At 38.6% G+C, this 19,626-nt stretch overlaps 2 protein-coding genes across 9 annotated transcripts in view; both read left to right on the top strand.

Annotated features, from left to right (window-relative positions):
- Nucleotides 1-420: 420 nt before the first annotated feature.
- Nucleotides 421-19,626, top strand: part of mcf2la (mcf.2 cell line derived transforming sequence-like a) — a 98,285-nt gene continuing 79,079 nt past the window's right edge. Inside the window, exon 1 of one of the 4 annotated variants that reach the window (XM_034300221.2) lies at nt 421-524. Coding sequence is in view for 1 of the 4 variants with exons in the window: in XM_026931951.3 (XP_026787752.1) it covers nt 2,243-2,321 (79 nt within the window). In the remaining 3 variants the exon portion in view is untranslated. Of the gene's footprint in view, nt 901-1,017; nt 1,045-2,185; nt 2,322-19,626 lie in introns of those variants that run through there. The other 3 variants (XM_053229883.1, XM_034300220.2, XM_026931951.3) reach the window with 3 other exon arrangements.
- LOC128317539 (inactive histone-lysine N-methyltransferase 2E-like) lies at nt 10,544-19,199 on the top strand. Of its 5 annotated transcripts, XR_008301034.1 has the most exons (14): nt 10,544-10,995; nt 12,021-12,156; nt 12,307-12,469; nt 12,595-12,787; nt 12,926-13,027; nt 13,141-13,212; nt 13,352-13,444; nt 14,203-14,295; nt 14,992-15,084; nt 15,654-15,725; nt 16,310-16,415; nt 16,659-16,723; nt 17,440-17,621; nt 17,725-19,194. XR_008301034.1 is itself a non-coding variant. In XM_053229887.1 (13 exons), exons 1-13 carry the CDS (start codon nt 10,897-10,899, stop codon nt 17,530-17,532), a joined length of 1,380 nt encoding a protein of 459 aa, XP_053085862.1. In that variant the 5' UTR covers nt 10,544-10,896; the 3' UTR covers nt 17,533-19,194. The 5 variants fall into 5 exon arrangements, 4 of the variants coding, with proteins under 4 accessions (XP_053085862.1, XP_053085863.1, XP_053085861.1 ...); XM_053229887.1 differs by having other exon boundaries at nt 17,440-19,194; XM_053229888.1 differs by lacking the exon at nt 17,440-17,621 and having other exon boundaries at nt 17,725-19,190.

Raw genomic sequence — 19,626 nt, 5'->3', positions numbered from 1 at the left:
TAACTTTCATAATAAATGACAAAACCTTTTATTTTTCTGTTTGTATTTTTCTGTTGCTTGTGAAAAAATATATACTTTATTTAATTCAACGTGACATTTCTGCTGCGTATTTCTGCATGTATTCCCAAAAGTTTCTACTACAGCAAGACTATAATAATAATAATAATAATAATAATAATAATAATGCATGACAGTTCCACTGAAAATGATGGGGTGGGGTGGGGGTGGGGGTGGGGATTTATGATTCTGATTGGTTAATCCTTTGCAATCAAGCTTTCTAATTGAGCAGAAAATCCCAGCACCAGCCAATGAAATGTATCTAAACAAACTACTTCGTTGTCGCTTCATGAACATCATTACAGCGCAGGGATTGCGCAAACCAATGTTATTTGAGACATATATAATCACCTGCGCTGCGTGTGTGTCACGTTAACTGTCTCAAATAAACGCTTGGAGCTTGTCAGGGTTTCAAACCAGAGACCCAACGCCACCCACAGCTAGGCCTCTGATGCATTAACAAGGAAGTAAGAATGTTTAAAGATAAGTATAATGCGTCTGCACTAGTCTGTCTAGCTTTTATTTACTACCTTTAGAGACAACTGTCATGTCCAACACTAAGGATGACCTAATGACCTAATGAACCACGTGACGCTGTCCATATTTTAATTAGCCAGCGAGTCTCAGTCAGTTCAGTCCCTTTCCACATGCAGCCCACAGAGAGTTCCTCCAAATTAGAAAAAAAAAAAGTTACACGAAAAGTTTAACAGCTATTTATCCATGTGCAAATTATTAGTGCGAGTTATTACTTTTTTTTTTGGTGAAGGCTTTTGTTGTTATGCTGTTTGACCACATGGTGGCGCCAAAACCTAACAATTGTGTCCGCGTGCTGCGTTCACCTGAGTAAGTAGCAATGAAGCAGATATTAAACATTTGGTGATTTCTATGCACTTATTTTCTATTATCGTAAACATAATCACAATTAGTATGACTCTAAGAGCTGCTGGAGTTCTGGTTGCCTGGCTTTATTGAGGAGAAACGCCTAATGTAAGCCATAACCTGTATACTAGCCTACTAAATAGTATTTCAGATAGCACTCTGCTCTAGGTTGCTATAGTTACACTACTATACTCTTTAGTAGAGAAGGACAGACAGAGTACTAGTTTAACAGTTTGCTGTTATTGTACATCAACACACAAAACCTGTATGAAAAACTTTTAAGATCTTAATTTGTTGTTTGATTTTTGTCTGCCAACCAACACAAGGACAAAAACTTTGACTGGATTCATATTTTACAGAATAAGATTATAAAGTAAACGTGTCACTTGAATTGGTTTAGTATATGAGATGATGTCTGAAGATAAATTTAACAAATTGTTACATTTTTATACACCACATATCAAGTGGCTGTAAATTCCTTTTCCAGTCGATCACAAGTGTAAGATTTCTGAATATAGAAATATAGAAAACATCTTATAAGGGAAATCTTTAACATTGTGTATTTAGTATAATAATATACAGAGGTTAAGTGATTTTTAAAAAGGACAGTAGAGATACTACACCCCAGCTATACTACACCCCATACTGAACATCTTTCTAATTACTGTGCCACTATATGAAGTAACAAATCATGCTGTATTATTCTGACATGCTATTAGTAAGCTAGTCTTAGTGTGCTGATTATCTGGAATTCTGTGGTGATTGCGTTTAACCAATCAACGTTCTGCACTATTTTTTTGCACTAGCTCCGCCCATTTGCCCGTTTGGCACTCTCAGGATGGGTGACCAAATTGAGCACAGGTACTCCGCTATGCTACGGTTCACCTGGCAATGAGAATAACGAGAATAACAACGAAATGCAAAAATGATTTGTTACTGTTCCATCCTACACAAATAAATACCCCATAAATATTCACATAGAAAAGGCTGTCTCTGCATTATGTGCAATTGGCTCTACAGTGCTTGGTGTGTGTGTGTGTGTGTGTGTGAACCAGTATGCGTGCACAGTGACTTTGCAGAGGTGTGTGTTTCTGCCTCCTCATCCTTGCCTCTCTCCTTCTCTCTCTCTCTCTGTCTCTCTCTCTCTCTCTCTCTCTCTCTCTCGCTCTCTCTCTCTCTCGCTCTCTCTCCCTCCCTCCTCTGTGTCCTTCACTCAGCTCTTCTCCTCTCCTCTTCTGCACATTCTCCCGCCAGCAGAATCAGCATCTTCCCTAAGCTCTCTCTCTCTCTCCTCTTCCATCTCGCCATGATCCTGTGGGTGAAGATGAGCGAAATGGCTCTGCAGGAGCTCTTGAGGAGGCTTGACGCTGTCACACACAGCATTGGTAGGAGGAGCTGCAGAGTGTGTGTGTTTGCATGTTTGTGTATGTGTGTGTCTGAGTGAGTGTGCGGTCAGGGGTGTGCTGGATTACATTTGAAAATCAGTATGATTATAAAGCAAATGTTTGTTCTGGCTCAAGGTTGCTTCCATTGGATGTGTTTATGTGTGTGCATGTGTGTGTGTGAGTGTTGTGGGTATGCAGTTGCAGATGCACTATTTGCATGGTACAGTATCATATTCATATTCATGCTTAAAATTACTTCCGGTTCAGTTACTTGCACAGCTTCCGTATGTGACCATGTGGAGAAACAACACATTGAAGTTTTCTCATGTTCAGTTGTCAGAAACTATTAAAGTCATGCGGAAAACACCAAACTAATAAAGCTAGCTAGCTTTCTCTTATCATACAACAGCTACCATCCAGGGAGGGTAACATGCTTCCTCCGAGTCATGTGAATCCAGCCTGCCACATCTTTTTGAACTGCTGCCCACACCGTGTTACAGGGCAGAGTATCACTCTCGGAAGAAAGTGCTGTCTGCCCTCTTCCGCATACCTGAGCTTCCAGATGCGCATGATTGGCTAGTGTCACTCTGATTGACAGGGAGAGAGTGTATCCCACCAAGGGAGCATGCCAAACTTTGCTCTCTAGGATTCCTAACCACAGATGGCTGGGGTATTGTTGGGATTTCAACTCGTGACCTCCCAATGATAGAGCGAATGCAAGCCACATGGGAGTCCACACTTCTTTCATTTTGTACTAGAGCTTAAAAGATACTGTAAGCCTTGTAGGTAAAGATAATCTATCTCACTCGGAAACTTTTCTAAATCTTTATATAGATATTTCCACATTTCCGAGAAAGTCTAGCATCATCTTTCACACTATACACACCAAAACCTAAGAAGAAAATGATACTTTCTATAACTATGCACCACTATTTCCATTCATCTTCGTGATTTTCTTCATGCAATTGCACACAACACTCAACCTTTTAGTCCGCCAGTAGTTTGTGGTCTTAAAGCATATCACACACAGATTTTTGGATTTAGTTATAGTGAGACCACGGCGCCAACGTCAACTCTAAAAGCCTGAGGATACTTCATGTGGAGATGACGTTTGGGTGGCTTCCACAAACCAGTAGATGTTGTGTGGAGAAATCGCTCGCCATTTTTCATACACATGGCAGCTAGGTGAACTCCCCAGGTGATTGTGCTACTCAATCAAGCCTGCGATTGGTATTTACTAGACAAATGAGTTTATGTGGTAGCCACTTTTCAGCAAGCAATTTTTTTCCCTGTAGTTGTGGAATTTGACATCAAATTTTAATACCGCTACCTGCAGTACTGGAGCTAATATGAAACTGCTGAGAGTGTGCAAGCCTCGCGAAAGTGGTTTCATCTACGTATATCTCTCACACACATTGCCTTTGCATTATGTATGCTGAGAGGCTTTAAGGGTGCTTTCACACTTATTAGTCCATTTGCAGACTCTGAATCAGAGTGATCTTAATACTTTTGTGCAAGGGCTGGTAGAAAAATGATGATAGAATATCGATATCATGATAAATTAAGTCACAATACAGTTTTCTGAGATACCGTGGACACCGTCAGTATTTTTATAACAAATACAAATTGTAATTCAAAGCAGCTGATTAGACATTAAAACGTTTTCCCCTCCTTTTTAGTGTGAAATGATTTCTTTTTGTTCTTGTGATGTTATATAAAAGTTTGATTCACAGTTTTATTTTAAAAATGCAACACCACACAATACACAGCACTGTTTTGCTCAGCAGTTTGTTTGCAAACTCATCATCAAATGTCTTCAAGTATCGGGATATGATATTTTTGTCATATCACCCACTCCTATTTTGTGCTACTAAGCTATTGTTTGGTTTGGTTTGGTTTCACACTTCACATATTTAAACAAACCAAAAAGCAAAAGCACATTGCCATCCTATGAAGTCAAATCACTTGAAAAGGTCAGATGTTTCAAATTACCAGTTTGAAGGCCAATGAAATGGAATTTTTCTATTCTGAAGTTGGGAACGTCCCAGTTTGCAATACCAAATCTTTTTAAGGAAAAAAAAGTCACAGTAGTCAGCTACACAGGAAAAAAAGTCACAGTAGTCAGCTACACAGCTAACTTCTGTCCATTTCAACATTATATATATATATACACACATCATTATATATATATATATATATATATATATATATATATATATATATATATATATATATACAGTCAGGTCCATAAATATTGGGACAGTGACACAGTTTTGGTAATTTTGCCTCTGTACACCACCACAGTGGATTTGAAATGAAGCAGTCAAGATGTGACTGAAGCGTAGACTTTCAGCTTTAATTCAAGGGGTTTAACAAAAATATTGCATTAACCGTTTAGGAATTACAGCCATTTTTTACAGAGTTCCTCCATTTTCACAGGCTCAAAAGTAATGGGACAAACTAATATAATCATAAATATTAGGATTATTTTTATTACTTGGAGGTAAATCCTTTGCAATCAATGACTACCTGAAGTCTGGACCCCATGGACATCACCAAATGCTGAGTTTCCTCCCTTGAGATGATTCGCCAGGTCTTTACTGCAGCCATCTTCAGTTGCTGCTTGTTTGTGGGTCATTCTGCCTTCAGATTTGTCTTCAGTAAGTGAAAAGCAGCTCAGTTGGGTTGAGGTCAGGTGACTGACTCGGCCATTTAAGAACATTTAATTTCCAAGCTTTTGGGCTGCTTTCACAGTATGTTTTGGGTTGTTATCCATCTGTACTGTGAAGCGCTGTCCTATCAGTTTTGCAGCATTTGACTGAATCTGAGCAGAAAGTATAGCTCTGTACACTTCAGAATTCATCCTGCTACTTCTATCAACAGTCACATTATCAATAAACCCCAGTGACCCAGTTCCATTGGCAGCCAAACATGCCCATGCCATAACACTGCCTCCACATGTTTGACGGATGATGTGGTATGCTTTGGATCATGAGCCCTTCCTTTCCTAAGAAAAGAATTCTGCAATCATCCACTTTAGTTGTTTTCAGTGGTCTCCCAGGCCTTTTGATGTTGCTGAGGTTGCCAGTGCATTCCTTCTTTTTAAGAATGTACCAAATTGTTGATTTGGCCCTCTTAAAGTTTCTGCTATCTCTCTGATAGGTCTGTTTTGGTTTTTCAGCCTAATGATGGCCTCCTTCACTTCCTCAACACCTCTTTGGACGGCATATTGAGAGTTCCCATGAACAGCTACCAAATGCAAATTCAACACTTGGAATCACCTCCAGACCTTTTATCTCCTTAATTTATCATGATATAAGGAGGAAACAGGCCACAGCTGGCCATGAAACTGCTTATCAGTCAATTGTCCCATTACTTTTGAGCCTGTGAAAATGGAGGGACTCTGTAAAAAATGGCTGTAATTCCTAAACGGTTAATGCAATATTTTTGTTAAACCCCTTGAATTAAAGCTGAAAGTCTACGCTTCAGTCACATCTTGACTGCTTCATTTCAAATCCATTGTGGTGGTGTACAGAAGCAAAATTACCAAAATTGTGTCACTGTCCCAATATTTATGGACCTGACTGTATATATATATATATATATATGATGTGTGTGTATTTGTATATATAATATAACTACATGCACTTTCACACAGACATTTATAGAAATAATTTTAGGTGAGACAGACTTCTGTTGCTTGTTAATTCAGTGCAAAGAAACATGAAACATGATCGCTGATTGACTACATTTAAGGTAAGTAAAAAAAAAAATTGTATAATCTTTTAAAGCATATTCCTATAGAATGTGTCTGATTTCCTTTCTGGCTGATTTTCTCCTTCTCACTTTAACAATTTGCCATCGCCAGATATAAGATTTACAATTGTATTTCGTTGTGTATTGCACATATTTTAACACCTCATCTGCTCTATTTCTCATTTTTCACATTCACACTTCCAGGTATACACAGACACACAGCCGCACACACACTGTACACCTACACAGTACACCTTCATAACCAGACTTATTCTCTCTTGCTCTCTTTTCTCTGTCTGAGTTCCCCACATACGGATTTAAGGTGCTCTCTAGAAACATGCCACAGGACAAATGCAGCCTCTCTAAATGCTAAGTCACTGGAATAAGTGGGTCATCATGTCAGCGTGTGTTTAAACCCTCAGTTACATTTAACACACTAAGGCAGCTATTTCCAAAAATATGCTGCTCGAAGGTCACACTCTTCTTGTTGGAAAGATGATTTTGCTGGCTTGAAATGTGTTGTGTGTCTGCAGTTATTGTTGTATCCTCTCGTTTGTATCCTCTGTGCATTGTGTTTTGTTGCTGCAGATTTCTCAGAGGAAAATGTGCATACCTGGTTGCTTTCACAATTAAGTTAGAGCTACAAAAACATATTTTAAACACCAACCTAAGATGGATTCGCAGAAATCTGATTATGTTCCTCTCACAGTTCGAGTTTCCGGTCTCTGATTATAGAGCTCGAAACTGTCTCTCCTCTTCATGCTTCAGAGACACAGAGGGTTCTTCCAATCCATCATCCCAGCCTACGACTTTTCCATTCTAATTAACGTGAAAAGTGCAGAGGAAGGCCAGCCATTACAGGTTTTATCATCGTGTGTATGTGGTGTCTCTGTGATGCTATCAGAATGTTACAACATCAGTCAGCATTGATGAATTTACTGTATGAAGGGTCTGAACTTATGGACTTATATTCATGTCGAAGGCTGTATATAAATGCAACAACGACATTTTATGACTCATTTTAAGATTTTACGACTCATTTTGAATCACTGCTCAGATTCAGATTCATAAATTTGCATCTGTTAATGTTTCATAGCTATCAGTTACAAACTTTAGAATACAATTATTAGTTATGCTAACAAATATGAAGTTGGTCACCACATCATGTCCGTAGTATGGAGTCTGTAGTCGCAATAGCCTGTAGTTTTATTTTAGCTCCGCCCCCTCAGCTCCTTGGAGCCTTCCAACTGACCCCAGTAATCAGTAGTTATAATAATGCGGTGTTTCTGTTAAAACCCTCTAGTTGTAATTGCATGCTTTAATCTATGGAGTTCTTCTCTTGTAATTGAATATAAATGCAACAGTGTGATTTTATTGTATTCCCATTTTATGAATCAGGGATCTCGGTTATCAGAGCGTTCGTAAATGCAGCTGTTGCACACTAGAACCTGGCACTTATCATGTGGACGCTGATAAATCCTACACGCTCTGAATTGCTCTGCTTGTCCGCAGCCATACATATTTACATAAAGAAACACCCGCAAATTGCCATATATGGTAAACAGCACCCCTGTAAAGTGCGATTTTATGGCTGCATTTGCCCCAGTTATATTTTGGAAAACCTGCGATTGTGTGAAAATCCCTCGTTATTGTCCTTTCTGCCACTGTATTTGGAAATGCAGACCCATGCATACATACAGTTGATAAATGACACCCCAGATTTATAAATCTCCAACTGCATGTGCTATACTCATGGCAGGCCTGAGTGGCTACTGGTACTGTTCTACTATAGTGAACTTCAAACAGTAGTCGCATTTTGGACTGAAATTGCAGTACAGCAACAAGAGAAGACAATAGCGAGTAGCGTTAGCAGCAAGCTAGTCTGCAGTCAGTAGCATGTAGTGTTAGCAACAAGCTAACTGGCTAAAGTTAGAGATGACTCTAATGTTGATGATTACCTTCTCGAAACAGTGATTAGTTTAGTCTTATAGATTTAACCATGTACTGTGTCTGTATATTAATTGATCTAAAGCCAATACTGCTATAAACTCATTTAAAAGTAGAGAAGAGGCACTTTACACTGTTCACAGTGTGTGCTGCCATGTTGATCTGACGTCACTCCATATACGGGGAAGGAACTGGTAGTTGAGAAGGCTACCCCATGTTGAGGAATTGAAATTTCATGCTGAGGGGGTGTTTTTCTGTGGCTTTTACGGCTAATATGCAGGGAATTACAAGCTGCAACTTCACCTCGAACGCAGCATAATAATCCTAGTTTACAGCCTCATGACCACTTTAGACATTTACAGATTTCTTGCTACATTTACATTATCTTAGAAAAGTGAGAGGAACTGAAACATGTGGAGAACACCCATAATCAGATTCATAAATGATTCATATGTGACTATGATTGGAACATTTCTAGAGGTGAAACACCATATTGCAGTTATGAATTCTGATTTAGGGATTTGTCTTGTCATTGATCTTGTCTTATGTAATTATCAATCAAAATTTATGTACTTACAACTTCCTCTTCTATTTAACTTAGCTTTGGATAACCCTACATTTCTCTCTTTTAATACGTTGCTTAATTTCCATAATCAGATGTTAATAAATGCTATCAAGGTGAAATTAATATACACACAACAGCATGGCGCTCATGTCAAGGCCTTTTTTTGAATTTTAGACCATGTAGAATGATAATGTATATTTGCTAACGCCCTTGTCCTTGTTTATCCAAGCGTTGTCTATAAGCATCTCACTCACCAGCCTGACATCCCCATGAGACATGTGAGTTCATGTGAGAGTTTATTTCACAGAGTCACCACAGAGGTAACAATGTACCACAACCACAGTCATACTCCCAACACACACACTCACAAGACAGCACAATGTGGCACATATGGGGAAGTAGGGCATGAGGATATTATTTGCATGGCTACACGTTACACTATGCTGCAAGCTTGTGTTTCAGTGTGGGTTTTTTCCACTTTATTTTCCACTTCATCAGTACTGCTACATTGAAAAAAAAAAAAAAGTACAACAGAGTACAGCTGGTATTCCCTTAAATCCAAATTTATGCAATTTCTCGCTTTGTCCCACGAACGTAGTCAGTTAACCAAGAAATCAGGGCATGTTCCTGTCCAAAAATTTGCTTTGCTAGTTTTGTATTGAAGCTACAAGTCTATTAGAGCCAGCTAGTAAAAATAGCAGCATTGTGCAAGTTTTGAAGGTGGAAGTGTATACATGCACTCAGCAACCTGTACACCTGTACACCTCACCCGCTCATTCATGCAATTATCCAGTTAGCCAATAATGCGACAGCAGCTCAATGAAGATCATGCAGATCCAGATCAAGAGCTTTCACAAGCATCAGAATGAGGAAACAATGTGATCGCAGTGATTTTTATTGTGGCATGGTTGTTAGTGCCAGATGGGCTGGTTTGCATATTTCAGAAACTGCTAATCATCTGGGCTTTCCATGCACAAATGTCTCTAGAGTTTACACAGAATAGTGAACAAAACAAAAAAACCATCCAGTTTTCTGCAGGCAAAAGCACCTTGTTGATGATAGAGGTTGGAGGTGAACAGCCAGACTGGTTCGAGCTGACTGGAAGACTATAGTAACTCAAATAAGCACTCTTTACATCCAAGCAGAAAAGCATCTCAAAATGCACAACTGCATGCAGTGCACATGATGGTAACCTGGTGGCTATACGTTTCTCTTACTTGTTAGCAGCATTAGCTTTGCATACCTATATCATCATATTCTCTCCTAAACTTGCTTGTGTGGATTCAAGCGAAATACATCATACAGATAGAATAGCAGTATTTCTGAAAACAGACATGTCTTAACTGATCAACTGCATTCAGGGTTAGGGAAAATTTGCGTAAATAGCTAAACTGCTCCTCTAAGGAAGCACTGCTTTTAGATCATTTGGTAGAAACTTTGCCAGTGAGTTGTGTCTCAGATTTGCATAGAACATATTTTAAGTGGGCTTGTACATAAATTCAAATACCATGCATGAATACTTTTTTTGGGAAGTTGTTTTAAAATGCAGAGAAGTCGGGAATGTAGAAATTTCACAGTGGGTGCTGTCACGTTATAAATAAACGCAGCTGAAAAATTGGCAGTGCCTTCCTGAGTTCTAGTTTAGCTTTCTGTCTAAGGGTTGTTAAAGTAAAAGGATGTGGAAGCGGCTCATTTCAGTCTATGTGGATATGAGCAGTAGATGAATGCAGCATTGTTAGTACAGGAACCTCTCTTGAGTTGGCAGTATCTTGATATTGCGATACTACTGTACATTGTTGTAATATTGTAGTTTCACTCCATTATGCTATTTACTCCATTAACACCTCCCACCGTTGCTTGGATGCATGTTGCTGCGGTAACAGAGTTATAAAGGGGATGCTTCTTTTTTCCCCCCTCTTGGTTGTATGGGAATGTGAGGAAAAGGAGTGTGTGTGTGTGTGTGTGTGTGCGTTGGTTTTTGTGGCTTATGAGGACTTTTGACCTGATTACGTACCGACACTACGGGGACATTTGGAATTATGAGGACAGGGACAGTGTCCCCATAATTCCTCTAATATATCTATATATATCTAAGTAAGAGAAGCTAAAATTCAAAGTTTCGGTCGAAGTCCACTTACACCACATACCCCTGAAACTGACTTTACACAGTGTTAACTCGGAATTTAATATAGCGCCCCCTTTAGTCTGGTCTTGGTATTGCACCAACTTACACACTCACACAAAATTTGAGCCTTCTGATTGGCTACCGCTGACTCGCCTAATTCGCGCTCTGATTGGCTGCGGCCGATGTCATTCATGTCACGTGTCTCGGTTTGTGGGCGGAGTTTCTCTATGTGCAGCGCGTCATCATGCGGAACTCATAATACGTCAATCTTTAAAAAACAGGTATGAGAATTAACTTTATACACTTTATTAAATGTACTTTATATGATTATATTGCAAAATGCACGTTTACTTTAGTTTATACATATTCAGATTAAAAAATAAATGATTATGCTCATGAGAATGGGGTACATGTTTAGTCTAATGAGTATATCTTAAAAATCCTGCTAGTTACCATAATAATCACAGAATTCTCTACTTTAAAAACTTGGCAAATGTATTTTTAATGAATGAGTTTAAGTGTAGGTTATGGTTTATGTGAATTTGGTTTAATTAATATAAACGGGAAATATCGGTAAATTAGCATGGTAGCGTTGCTAATGATATTTAATGCTAATGTGCGACATCGCTGATCTTTAAATCATCTCTTCCGGAACACAGTGCGGGTGTATGGTTTGTAGCTCAAATGGTTTCGAGTGGCCTGCGTTAGCTGAACACAAGCAACAACCGGTAAACAACAAACAGCATGGAGACTGGAGAAGTGTTTATTTCGGTGTTATTTTATTAATCCCGGAGCGAACTCTATTAACTGTTAGTTAGCTGCAGTTGCTTAGTTTGGCTGCATCACTTCCTGTTAGCTCGCGCCGCTGTAGTGCGTGTCGGGGGCGCGCGTCGGGGGCGCGCGATTTAACACTAACATTTTATCATGCAGCAGCTGCGGGTTTTACTCTCTCTGACCCCTGACAGTCTCTACACGCCTCGTAAATAAGCTAGTTCGCACCTTTAAATAACTATATATATTTATTATATATATGTTTATTATATATTTTTATATATAGTATATAAATGAGAGTGGTGTGGTTTGTTTATCAGCTGTGTGTGCTGGTGCTGCGGTGACGTCACAGCAGAGTAACTGCACATCCCTCAGCATCACTGATGGAGCCCTCGGTAGGCTCACAGGAAATTTACATTGCTTTACATTTATATAACAATAACTTATATACAGGCCAAAGTGTTTTAAGGCTTCAAACTTAAGTATAAACTAAATGAACTAAAGTACTAAGGATGAGTTGTGCATGGACACACAGCGCCCGGTGTACAGACTGTGTGAGATGAAGCTGAGGAGGAGGAGGAGAGACAATCCCAAACAGGAGGCTGAATATTTCACATCTGCTGCCAAAGACAAGGAGGGATTTGATGTGAAATATATAAATTCATTTATAGGTAAGTCTTAATATGTCATTCTTTGTTATTTTTTTTGTTTAAAAAATTATTATTCTTATTTAGGAGCATCAGGATGTTAGAGAACACTGCAGATGTGCTGCTCGGTTTGAATAAACACTGGACTAACAGGTGTTGTGCTTTCTCATACAGGACGTGGAGTATTCAGTTGTGTTCATTTTGATAAGGGAGATTTTCTTTTGGAGTACAGAGGACAACTCATAAACAAAGCTGAATGTGAACGACGACAGAAGTTATATCACGATGCCATGAAAGCGTTCATGTATGAATTCCGTTTCAATGGAAGACTCTTATGGTATGTATAACATTGCATTGTTCTTCATATAATGTTTTCTGTAAGATCATGCTAATGCATAAAGTTTTGAAAAGGTCTTCTGTGCAGCCACAAGATGTTATGTGTTGTCTTATATCATGCTTCAGTGTCGATGCTTCCAGAGAAGATGGTTCCCTTGGGAGACTTGTCAATGATGACCACATCAGCCCAAACAGCAAAATGAAAATAATCACTGTAGAGGGAAAGCCTCATCTGTGTTTATTTGCGACTAGGAGCATCGACCCTGGAGAAGAAATCACATACGATTATGGCAATTCTGAGTTGCCTTGGAGAAATAAGGTATTGAAGATTGAACTATTCAGTGTTATTGGGCCACGCTTAAACATGCCGGTGCAAACATAACTTACAAATCATTACATGCTACAATCATCTAATTATATTCCCAATATTTTACACTGTCCTAACAAATCTTCACAGATTGTAGCTGAAGAACACCAACTGCCACCAGAGGAAAACAGCACTATGGCATTGAGTGAGGCCAGGAGGGTGAAAGACAATCAGTCTCTGTCACAGCACCAGGTATCCTGTAGTCAGTGAAAGAATTGGAAGATGGCTAACATGGTCTGCTGAAACCAAGCAGTGCTCCAGTTTTAATACATGCCTTTCGTCTTGCTCTTTAACCTGTTCTGTAGGCTGTTTCTGAGGCAGACCCCTTTACCCCTGTGACCGAAGATACCCAGGCAGCCATCAACCAAACAGAACAGGTCATTTACAGAAATATATAATGAATTAAAACCTGTTGATTTTACATATACAATTCTATACCCAATTTACAAGCTTGAATAATAAGTATTGAAAATTTGGTTTTATTAATAATAAATGTTTTATGATGTCTGTTTTTAGAATATAGCTGGAGCCGTCACTGAGGTTACATCAGAGCTGACGTCTGTGATGGACAAGTTGGAGACTGATGTTCTGGGAGGAGAGACAGAAAAGGTAAACTATAGAAATCATGTTTTGATTAATGATCCCCCTATCAGCTTGTGTGTGGCACAGCAGTGGTTTATCAGTACACTGGGTATTAAAGGGACCTTGTAGACATGTGATAGTAAATGCACATCAGCAGCTGTGTGTAAAGCATCTGACACAAACCTGGTCTCGAGGGACTTCACTTTGTGAAGCTATATCATGTACACCACATACATTATCTTAAATTGGCATTTAATAGATGTATAGTTACTGACTAGAGTTCATTCCTTTTACTATGTGCAGTGTGTTATATTCTCATCCCTCAGTAGTAGGGGACCATTATAGGAGCAGCACTGAGTATATATGTGGTCTACCGTGAGTACAGCAGTGACACACACGTTACAGTGTGTGGGGTGCAGTTATGAGTTAATCAGCTACAGCACTGTTTTTACGGGCATCATTGTCACTGATGGATGTTCATTATATGGGTATAAATAGTATACCATCTATACAGTGATCTTCCCTACTATACTGTATATACAGTGCACATATGAACACTTCCCAGAGCCCTGACCTAAACCCTATAGAGCATTTGAGAGATGCAGTGATGGAAGACAGCTGATGCGCTACTGTGGATGAACTGAAAATTTGTTGATTGAAACTCGTTGGAAACTTCCAGCACAACTGTTACAGAAAATCGCTGATTCCAAATTCTTCTTGGGAATACTGTGTGTGTGTGTAACAATTGTGAAATGAGAAAAATGTTTTGTGATGTCTGTTTTTAGAATATAGCTGGAGCCGTCACTGAGGTTACATCAGAGCTGACGTCTGTGATGGACAAGTTGGAGACTGATGTTCCAGGAGGAGAGACAGAAAAGGTAAATTGTAGAAATCATCATCTGATTAATTATCTCCCTAATTGTTCTGTGCAGTTTGCGGAGTTTGAGGGAGTTTTTAATCACAGTACACTGTCTGTTTAAAGTCACTGGGACTGGTGCACTGTAATAGTGAAGTGTGTCTGTGAGCTGCTCCTCGCACTGGAAACATTTCTTGAGCACAGAGATAGAAGTGTCTGCAGTTGTAGGCACTATATTAAGAATGTAGTTAGTGTGTGTATGTGATGTGTATGGCTGAGACCTGTTTTATGAGAACACTGTGTCTAATGAGAACCTTTAGGAACTATGCTATAAGGATCCTCTACCAGAGGAATATTAGTGTGTGTCAGTGTGTTTGACTAGTACATGGTATATGAGGACAGTATTGATTTATATGATGACTCTGTGTTCATCAGCTTGTGTGTGGCACAGCAGTGGTTTATCAGTACACTGGGTATTAATGGGACCTTGTAGACATGTGATAGTAAATGCACATCAGCAGCTGTGTGTAAAGCGTCTGACAGAAACATGGTCTCGAGGGACTTCACTTTGTGAAGCTATATCATGAACACCATATACATTATTAGGTATTTATCTGCCTCTTCAGAGTCACTGGGAGTGGTGCACTGTAAATGTGTATTGATCTGACTTGGGTGCTGGTTTATCATCATAGAAATCTCTTGTTATTTTTGTTTTTAGAATACAGCTGGAACCATTACTGAGGTTACAACAGTGCTGACGACTATAAAGGACAAGATGGAGTCTGAGGTTCCAAGAAAGGAGACAGAAAAGGTAATTTTGAGATCATCTTCTGATTAATTATGTCCAAAAGGATAGCCATTGCCTGCTAATGTCACTAAACTGGTTAGAAAGACACTATAGCTGCCCTGCCTGTCTGATGTTTGGAATGAGAATGGAGTTTTTTTGATGTCTTCAATTTTTTTTGGATACACTTCCTGTATATCAAATAGTCATAAAGTCGAGTGCGAGAGTAAAGTGTGCCTGATACATGCATGCAGAGAGCTGTTGGAGGTCAGACATGTCAGAAAATGTAACTGGACATAGTATAGTGTGAGTGTCAAGGAACTGATGCATAGCACATTTGTTGTAGACTACTGTTGCCTATTTAATGGTGTAGTTTGCATGGAAAACACCATTAGTTAAAGCTAATGCATGTTTGAACCAAAATAGGTTTAAAAATTGTATTGCCCTTTTGGATCTTGAATGTGACACTAACTTTTGTACCCACCACCCACTCGGTGTAACATTTTAATTCATGAAAATGGTGTTTGGTGTTTGCCAGAAAATACTCCTAGCCTGGTTAATCTGTAACCTTAACATTTTGTTGTCTAATATTTCAGATTACCATTGTGAAGGAGCAATCTGGGCCTGAGGAAAAAGATACAATAGCACCAAGTGAGAAAACAGAAAAAGTAAGTTTGCTGGATAGACATTATTTCTGGCTTATGATATTTCTATGGAATACATCATCAATAATTTCCTTCATTATTTGTATAATTTATTTCATGTTGCATAATTTCAAATATCTACTGTATGTGTAATGACCAAAGCCATTCATACACTATGTCGAATATCACATTAGTGAGCAACATGTTCTGCTATCAAAACCTATATTTATCAGTTATTTTGATCATTTTTGATTTGTTTTAAAAACATACATTTTGCTTTTTTTGTCACCATTGCCTCATACTTAAACACATCCAGAATTAAAATGAAGACGTGTGAAAGAGAATGCTGATGCAGTATCTAGAATATCCAGATACTTGTTAGTATTTTGTCACCTCAGCTTTTGTTATATAAAGTCAAGAGTAAAACCTCTAACAGGCATGCTCTTTTTGTCTGTATTTGTATTTGAGTTGTGAAAATGCCCAAAGTGCACATCATCTAACATCAAATAAATGGATTTTGCTTTCCATGTTATTCCTCCACTAGAGTTACTTTTAGACAAATATTTTTGGTTGTGATGTCAAATGAGTTTTATTAATTCTATTCACAGAATTGTAAACATGAAATGGTCTTCACAACTGTTTCGAGCATGAACAAATGTGCAGCATGTGTTGGACCTGTAGCATCACTCAAATGGATTGGTCTGAGATGCAAAGGTCAGTAATGTACTTTACAGTATTTAAGATGGCAGTTAATTTATAACTGGTATGGTTTGTCCAATTGGCCCATTGTTTCCAGACAGTGGTCCTTGTCTCATAAATTCATAAGGTTTGAAAATTATTAATAAAATTCTAAGCTTCATCTTTTTATATTGAGTTAAGGCAACAGTTGTGGTGTTTTTAGTTTTATGTGTATTGAAGTCTTACATTCTTACTTATTTACTTCTCTCTCTTTTGCAGTCTGCAATTGTTTTTGGCACAAGTCCTGCTTTGTAAAACTTATTAAGAATGAGTCACTATCATGGGTGAGTGCATTTATAATTCATTATATAAATTTTAGTCATTTGCAAGTGCAATTTCTAGTGATCGTTTGTTTTCTGGTACTAGAGAGTAAGTACTGGTGAGGATGAATCACTAGATGAAGAATATGTGCCACAGTCAGAGTCAGACAGTGAATCTGAGAGTTCAGTAGAGTTACAAGGAGAATGCCCCTTGAATATGGAGAAACGAAAGGCTATTTATTCCCAGATTGCCAAGTTGAATCCTGAAGGTGCAAGCAAGGGCAAAGTGTGTGTTAAGGCCAGAGAAGAAGTTGGTTTACTTTATGAGGAGCAGTTGACTGATGTAGATTATGACAGTGAAGCGAGCTATACACAAACCTCAGATAATCTTTCAAGCAAAGTTCAGGGTAAGCAAGTGTCTGAGACCTACAGAACATCAAAAGTTGCAGTTTTAGGCAGTGCATCAGACAGTTTAATGCTGCCAACAACAGTCACTGGAACATCTGCAAGCCAGCAACTGTTGGAAGTAAGAGAGGGAGCTGGTGGAAGTGATTTACATGGAGATGTTGAGGAATCATTAATGGCAGAGGGCAAAGCTAAAGTGGATGAAGCTGAGGAGTGTCTTCAGTCATCTGTAATTTCTTGTACTGAAAATAAGAAAAACTACTGATGGATTAGAAATTACAAAAGTCATTGCGTACTACAGAGGCAACGTCATCTTCTTTCATTGCACTTAAAAGCTTCCAAACCCCAGGAGATATCTGGTGTGGGAATGTAGACTCTGCCATGGCTGCCAAACCCAAAACCCTGACCCTACCGTGGTGTTCATTTAGTTCTCCTGGCTAAACTGATGGAAGTGAATCTGAGAATGGCACTGAAAGTGAGAATATGAATGTGTCTATGAGTGCACCAGTGCAGATTGGTAGGTTTTTCTAACATATTGATGTGTTACATGCCCAATTGTTTTGGTCATGATCAGTCCACACTGTTTGTGTGCTGAATAATGTGGTAATCTCTTCTTACAGGGATGCAGAAGGATCACCCACCAAAAGAAGCCAAAGCTGGATGTTCTGGTTGTATTTTCCAAGTTATATATGTGGTTTTGACTTTTATTTTAGTCATATAACTCATAATTATCATTTTTGTTTTACCTATTTTTAATTTGAAACAAAAGTATATGTCATCATATCTCCCAGTCTTTATGGTTGTATGATGTGCATATTTATATACTTGTTTGTTTAGTCTCAAACACAGATGCTTTGCCCATGTCCCATAGAGCACCTGCTGTTTTATGTGCAATAAGCTGGCTATAAGGTTCACAATTTTAAACATCACAATCTAATTGATTCTTTTGATACGTGTTGTATACACCAATCAGACATAACAACCAGTGAAAGGTGAAGTGAATAACATTGATTATTTCTCTACGATGGCATTTGTTGAGGGTTGGGATATATTGGTATAACAGTCAGTTCTCTGTGTTGATGTGTTAGAAGCAGGAAAAATGGGCAAGGGATGCTACATAAAGGTTCCTCTGAAAGTAACGGAACAGCAAGCTCAATTAGTCTGTTTTTGCTATACACTGAAGACGTTTGGGTTTGAGGTCAAAAGATGAATATGAGATGATGGTTTAGAATTTCAGCTTTCATTTCCTGATTTTTATATCTGTGTTACACAGATTAAAACATGGCACCTTTTGGTATAGGCACAAATTCTCTTAAAGTAAATTAAACAGCACTTAATATTTGGTTCATATCCCTTACTTGCAATAACTGTATCAAGCCAGCATACATACATCCCATATACATCGCTCAAAACAAGAGTAGCTGTTCATAGCTACTAATTCTTTAAACTATCAATTTAACAGGATACACCTGGGCAACAAGAAACACCAGTCACATGTTCCAACATACTTCATCACTTGAAAATAAAATGTTTAAAAAATCTATATGTAAATATCAGGAAAAAAAGCTAAAATTCTGAGCTATCATTTTATATTCGTCATTTGATCTTAAACCCAGATGTCTAGGTATAGGAAAAACAATATAATTGAACTTGCTTTTCAGAGGGGACTGTATTTAACAGAGTTAAAAATTATGTTAACAGTTAACAGTTATGTTTTTTAAGTGCTCAGTTGTAGTATCCCTAACCTGAGTTGCTTAATGTTCTGTAATTGTTGTATAGAAGGACTTGTTCTGTTAAGTCACAGGTGACCCGGTAAATCACCATGTGGTCATGTTTGTGTTTGTGTTAAGTCGAGTACCAATAAAACATGCCTGTCCTTCTAATACAGTGTAAAGTCTTTTTTTGTGTATTGTTAAACTGATGTCCCGATAAAGCGGTGTGACCTTATAAGTACCAATTCTGTCGGAGGCGGGAGCTTCTCAGACGGTCCTTATATGCAACCATAATGTCAGGTCTTGTGTTTAAGAGTTTAATTTTGCGTAGAAGAAATCTGAAGTGAAATTTGTCTTGCTAAAAAAAAACCACATTTTTTGATGTTTACGGCATTGCTGTAGCACAAAGGGAAAGGTGGGTCCCCTTAAACCACGTTTCAACTGGTTTGGCCGGCAAAGTCCTCGTAAGACTTAAAAACCAGTATGTGTGTGTGTGTGTGTGTGTGTGTGTGTGTGTGAGAGTGAGGAGGGTGAGCAACTCAGTTCCGCTGCCACAGAGTGGTTTATAGGATTTGAGAGAAAAAGAATGATGTGCTCGGGGGTGCCGTATCCACATTCTGCCAAGATTCTCCATCTCAGTCTCTCTGTCTTTGTGCGCTGTGCTTTTCCCATTATCTTTTTGAACAAGTGAGGGATGAGAGCTTGAGACTGAAGATGGAATTGTTCCACGCTAATTAATGAGTGATTTATGGTGATGTGTGTGTTAGAGACTCTGCAAATTAAGTAATCCATATCTCTCTCTCTCTCTCT

The sequence above is a fragment of the Pangasianodon hypophthalmus genome, chromosome 26, assembly GCF_027358585.1.
Source record: "Pangasianodon hypophthalmus isolate fPanHyp1 chromosome 26, fPanHyp1.pri, whole genome shotgun sequence".
In the NCBI taxonomy this organism is placed as follows: domain Eukaryota; kingdom Metazoa; phylum Chordata; class Actinopteri; order Siluriformes; family Pangasiidae; genus Pangasianodon; species Pangasianodon hypophthalmus.
The sequence above is the reverse complement of the archived record's forward strand: the minus strand, read 5'-3'. Positions and strand labels throughout refer to the sequence as shown.